The 6873-nt window shown below is 31.1% G+C and overlaps 1 protein-coding gene across 1 annotated transcript in view; it reads left to right on the top strand.

Annotated features, from left to right (window-relative positions):
• Positions 1 to 6531, top strand: part of LOC137648301 (uncharacterized) — a 38925-nt gene extending 32394 nt beyond the window's left edge. The window contains exon 4 of the mRNA XM_068381230.1: positions 6376 to 6531. Coding sequence (XP_068237331.1) covers positions 6376 to 6531 — 156 coding nt within the window. The remainder of the gene's footprint in view (positions 1 to 6375) is intronic.
• The last annotated feature ends 342 nt before the right edge of the window (positions 6532 to 6873 follow it).

Below are 6873 nucleotides of genomic sequence, written 5' to 3'. Positions count from 1 at the left end.
GGAAAATATCTTGAACTATCTAGATGAGGAAAAATACATAGTTGAAAGTTCATTGTATGGAACAAAATGCCGAAAATTAACAGGAATACCCGAACCATTAGCACTGCTGAATAATGACATCCATAATAAAGAGCAAGTTTCTGGATGTATATATATATATATATATATATATATATATTTATATTATAGTTTCCAGTCACCCTAACCAGCATTGCCAGAAGTATAACTGCTCGGTCTCTCCCTGTCCTTCGGATATGCTGGAGAGGGAGCAGTATTACCCTGGTGACAAGGGGTTTTGTGCTCGTTTGTGTGCATATGTATCTTAAATATTTAGCCTTCATTTTTGACGGATCCCGTACGCTAGTAATGATGAAAATTGTCCTAACCTCATTTATTATGCAATAGAATATGAAATGTAATAAGAAATAAAAAAATGGATATCTAGCCTTACTGCTGATTACCATTCCAGGATGAACCCATTGGATGCCTGGAAAAAAGAAATTGAAATTCAGATTGCGTCAATGGATGTGAATAACAAAAAGGCCTAACAACTATTGGAAGGAAATGTACTACCAATAGAGCATTCAATTTCTAATACTCAGTTCCTAAATTAATTTTTCTCGCTCTTTTTCTCCCTCTCTCTTTCTCTCTGTTTACGTAAATACCTGTATTATATTTGATTATATTTTTCACAATGCACTTTAATTCGCTTGAAGGTGATTGGCACCGATAGAATGGTGAGAAGGGATCGGATCTAGAAATGGTTGGACAAATATAATGGAAGATATATTTGGAGGAAAAACCTTAATGTTGTGGCCTAAGTGGTAATGTCCCTAACTGGTGATCGTCTGACTTGGGTTCGAGTCCAGCTGAAACTCGTTATTTCTTTTGTTCGCTGCAACCTCACCATCCTTGTGAGCTAAGGATGGGATGTTTGGGAGAGTGTATGGGTCTATCGGGCGAGTCATCAGCAGCCATTGCCTGACCCCTCCTTGGTCCTAGTTTGTACGCTGATCGTATGTATATATGTTCAGTCTCTAGGGCATTGTCCTGCTTAATAGGACAATGTCACTATCTGTTGACTTTGCCGTTAAAAAAAGAGGAAACAATAATTAATAAATATAATAAAGTTGTAATGAAATATTTCAAGTAATTAACGAACCCTGTGCAAATGTGTATGATGCCAATAAATGTCAGTTTTTCATTTGTAATCTAAAATTTTCTTGTGTAAGATCGAAGCTGTGAAACTGTTACAGCTATTAATGTATTTTTCCTTTATAATCTACAGTAAAATATTCTTTAGCAAAATTGAAACTATCACGGCTGTTCTTATTTAGATGCAAGATTATTCTAGCTCTTGATGTCTGTTTTGGCTTTTGTCTATGTTTGTTTTAATTCCTTAACAAAGAATATTTATACATGCTTGAATAACATGAACTATTACAGCTGTTCTTATTTAGATGTAAGATTTTTCTTACCCTAGATGTGTGTTTTTGGCTTTTTCTGTTTGTTTGAATTCCTATACAAAGAATGTTTATATATGTTATAAGAATAGAAACTATTTCAACTGTTCTTATTTAGATGCAAGATTATTCTAGTCCTTGATGTTTGATTCGAGTTTTGCTTAGAATTCCTATACAAAGAATATATATGTTAGAAGAATATAAACTATCTCAGCTGTTCTTATTCAGATGCAAGGTTATTCTTGCCCTAGATGTCTGTTTTGGCCTTCTCTTTGAATTCCTACACATATACTTATATATATGTCTGAAGAATAAAAAAGGGCTTTTGCCCCTACCTGAGAATGCAGAAATCACAGCATCTCCAAGTCCTTCCAAAGGGAAGAGAGAAAAGGCGCCCTATCACGACTTGCCCATCTTTATTATGGGACACACTCACTGTTGATTTTCTGGGACTGCTCCATAGGGGAAGGAAAGGGGGACTTCAGTTCTCGTTTACATAGGGATTAAATTGCAAGGCCGGGGTATTCATTTCTGGTTTATTTAAACATATTTGCTTTCCATTTATTTGGCTGTATGTTCAATCACTCAATCATTTTATTTGCCTGTATTTATTTTATCGTGGTTCTTATGTCACTGAATATTAGTATTTAGCTTTATGTTGTATTTATTCATTTTTATGAAATTCGTTTTCTATTCGCTTTTATTTGCTGACTTTTTTGTTGATATGTTTCATTAAGTTTATGGTTTTTATTATAATATCAAAAATATGATATTTGTGAAAATTTGATTTACGCATTTTTCATATCCAGAAATTTATGGTTTTCCTGTGCTCAAAAACCTGATATTGCCATATTTCTTTTAAAACAAATATTTTTGTTTTTGATATTAACACCTAGCAAGATTTCTAATTTGTATAGTATTTTAATCTCTCTCTCTCTCTCTCTCTCTCTCTCTCTCTCTCTCTCTCTCATATATATATATATATATATATATGTATATATATGTATATGTATATATATATGAATATAATGCTTATATATATATATATATATATGTGTGTGTGTGTGTGTGTGTGTTTGTGTATGTATGTATTTACATACATGTATGTAAATGTATTCCAATATATATACGTCTGTATATACAGTATATGAATGTGTGTGTGTATATGTGTGCGGAGTGCGATTGTATACATGAATATAGTAATATTACGTGTCGCAATTGTCACTTACTTCCCTCTGATTCTTTTACACTTCAGTTATTTTTCTGACTGGACATGACTTAAAGCTGCTTCTTCACCGACTTTTCTAGTTTTCTAGTATCTTTGTTGATTATGGTACTATAATTCCTCTTTTATCTTTGTATTTATTAATTTTTTAGGTTTTTATACTTTTTGAGAAATAATATTTTAAATTTTTCTTTATTCTCGTTGGGTTTTATAATTTTTGTTATTTGCTCAGTTATACTTGTTTGCACACTTGATTGGTGTTCTGTATATTGATTTTTGTACTAATGTACGCGACCCGTCAAAATTATAGCTCAATATTCAGAGAGATATGCACACACATGCACTCTCATTCAACCCTTCCCACCTCCTCCCCATTTCCTAACTACAACACGGCAGTTGGGAATTCATTTTATTCCTCTATGGGTACGCCCCCTTTTACGAGGGTATGACTACTTCCTCTCCCCCTACCCAATAGAAGTGTAGAGACCGATTACTTATACGTCTGACAATGCCACTCATCATGACTGGAAAGATATATATATATATATATATATATTTATATATATAAATATATATACATATATATATATATATATATATATATATAAATATATATATATATATATATATATATAAATATATATATATATACTGTATATATATTTATCTCTCTCTCTCTCTCTCTCTCTCTCTCTCTCTCTCTATATATATATATATATATATTTATCTCTCTCTCTCTCTCTCTCTCTCTCTCTCTCTCTCTGTATATATATATATATATATATATATATTCTCTCTCTCTCTCTCTCTCTCTCTCTCTCTATATATATATATATATATATGTATATATACATATATATATATATAAATATAAATATTTATATATATAAATATATATTCTTATATATATGAATATATTTATATATATCAATGTATATATATATATATATATATATATGAATATATATATATATATATATATATAAACTCAAGTATCTATATATATACATATATATACATATATATATATATATATATATATATTTATATATATACAGTATATATATAAATTAAATTCATACATATATATATATATATATATATATGAATATGTATATATATGTATTTATATATATATGTATACATATAAACACATGTATATATATGTATATATATATATATATATATATAACCAGACATTTGCTTTTTATTTTATAAGATTCACAGAACCGGTATGTTTTCACATATATAGACCTCTGTGCTTAAATATTTTAGAAGCGTCTTATCTTTAAAAGAAGAGAGAAGAAAAAAAAATCTCTCATCAGAAAGGGTCAAACGTACGGAGTGAAAAACTGTCAATTTCTTTCTTCGATTATTTTATTTAATATGACTGCATTACATTCCTATATTCCTTCATTATCACTAATGGAATCCAAGATATGAAATTGCGCTCTCTCTCTCTCTCTCTCTCTCTCTCTCTCTCTCTCTCTTAACTAGTACGTACATAGCTTTGTACATTCACATCACACACACTTGCACACACACACATACACACACACACACACACACACACATATATATATATATATATATATCCCGCTGTAAGTAATGATACTTTAACATGGTAAAAGGGTTTGTGTATCGCCATGATCAGCAAAGGCTGTCCTAGTCAGGGTCACCCATATATATATATATATTATATATACATATATATATATATATATACACACACACACACACATATATATATATATATTATATATAGTATATATACAGTATATATATATATATATATATATACTGTATATATACTGTGTGTATATATATATTTATATGTATATATTATATATGCGTGTCTGTGTATTTGTACATAATATATATTCGTACATATACATAATGAATATATATACAGTATATATATATATATACAATATATATATATATATATATATTCGTGTGTGTGTATTTGTACATAATATATATTCGTACATATACATAATGAGTATATATACAGTATATATATATATATATATATAAATATATATATATATATATATATGTATAATATATATATATATATATGTATATATATATATATATATATATCCAGTTCAAATAAACCCGTAAGAAAAATCTCCACATCTTCCTCCTATGAACATCCTAATGAGAATATCCATCATCTCGCCTGACTCAGCAATAAAGCGAGAACCATTGAAGGAGATACATGAATCCTTCAAAAACAAAATCTCATCTCCGAGAGTGAACCTCTGAGGTCCTATTTGCACATTTGATGTTATCAACTGTTATGTCCTTATTTTACATCTTCTAATAGGATTCCTACGTTTTCCGATAGAAGGATCTATGTTTTTTTTTTTTTTATATATCCAGTGTCCAATGGATCGGTGGAAAATAGTTATGTTTTCTAAGGGAAACTATTTATATCTTTTAAGTAAATTTATTTGTTTAATCGTTTTTCTTCCATTGTAATTGTGGACCAATAATCAAGAAGAACACGAATTGTCGTATATCTTTTTTAACTGTTTAATTGTTCAATATAAGTTTAGTTGGAAAGCAAATACGTTTATATTGAAAGGTTGTTTTTAGTCTTTTTTTTTTTTCTTTTTTTTTTTTAGATGAAAGATCTCTTATCATCTACTTTTTTTTAGTAATTATTATAATTTAGTCATTTTAGTAATTGAGTAATTTTAGTAATTCATTAATTTATTGCTATATTAATTTTAGTAATCTAGTAATTCCAGTAATTTATTAATATATTGATTTATTAATTTTAGTAATTCGGAAATTTTTGTAATTTAGTTTTTTTTTTTAAGAAAATGAGTTTATTCTCTATTCTTTATTTTCTATTCTCTATCCTCTATTCTCTGGTATGATTTTGTTATAGGAATTTATAAAGGCAAACAATGTACAATTATGTACAGTTCAATGCTTTTTTTTATAGCAATTTAGAAAGTCAATAATTCTCAAGTTACGTACAGTAACAAATGCAGCCGTTTCCATCTCACTGCAGGACAAAGGCCTCAGACATGTCTTTTTCATGTCTGGGGTTTGGCCAATTTTCACTCAGCACGGTGGCCACTGCGGATTGGTGATGATGGAACACTTTGCTCTGATCGCTCACAGCAAACCAAACCAGTATAGGGGGCCCTGACTAGTACAGCTTGCAGATACACAAACCCTTTAAAGGTTCAAAGGTCGCTCATGAATGGCAGAGGCAAGGGGCAGTAACACTACCCTATCAAGGAGGACAATTCCCTAGAGCCCCAGCCCCCTCTCCAATCAAGTTAGGACCAAGGAGGGCCAGGCAATTGCTGTTGATGACTCAGCAGACACACCTATAGGCTCACTCAACACCCCTCCCCCCCATCCTTAGCGCACAAGGATGGTGAGGTTGCAGCAACCAATGAAACTAACGAGTATGAGCGAGACTCGAACCCCAGTCTGGCGTTCACCAGTCAGGGACGTTACCACATCAGCCACGACAACCAAGTTAAGGCCTCCCCACTCAATTTTATACAGTTTAAGTTTTATTCTTGTTTTGAACGTGTCTGTTTTTTAACCTCTTTTATGTGACATGATTTACATCCAATGTAGTCTTCTCTCTCGCCTTCTTTTTTTATGGCAATCTATGGCAACCATATTTTGTAAACAATTAAAATCTTCCCCTAGACTGACCCCATTACTGATTCCTCTAGGTATCAGAATTGTCAAGAAAGGTCACGGAGATCTATTGAAATTGTTGAGAAGAAAAATGTTGAGACGTTAGTGTATCAGGAGAACTTAATTAGAGCTGAGGTATACGAAAATAATGAGGTCCAAGTATGATAAAGTGAGAAGAAAATGAGAGAAAATGCTGATTTCTAGTTAAGAGCATTCTTCATTCACGTGGTTAACCATGCACTGCAATTGTCCAGAGGCTACTATCCTCTTGGTAAGTGTAGAAGAGACTCTTCAGTCATGGTATAACAGCTCTTCTATGAGGACACTCCAAAAATCAAAGGCAAGAGCCCGTGTTTTACACAAGGTAAGGCAATCTACGACAGACAGCCCCTAAAGTAGTTAGAAAAATAATAAGGTCCAACTAAGATAAAGAGAGAACAAAAGAAGGAAATGAGAGAAAATGGTGATTTCTAGAGAGTTACGGGGTCCTTTGACTGGCAAGACAGT

This window comes from Palaemon carinicauda, chromosome 10 (assembly GCF_036898095.1).
Source record: "Palaemon carinicauda isolate YSFRI2023 chromosome 10, ASM3689809v2, whole genome shotgun sequence".
Lineage (NCBI taxonomy): Eukaryota > Metazoa > Arthropoda > Malacostraca > Decapoda > Palaemonidae > Palaemon > Palaemon carinicauda.
The sequence above is the reverse complement of the archived record's forward strand: the minus strand, read 5'-3'. Positions and strand labels throughout refer to the sequence as shown.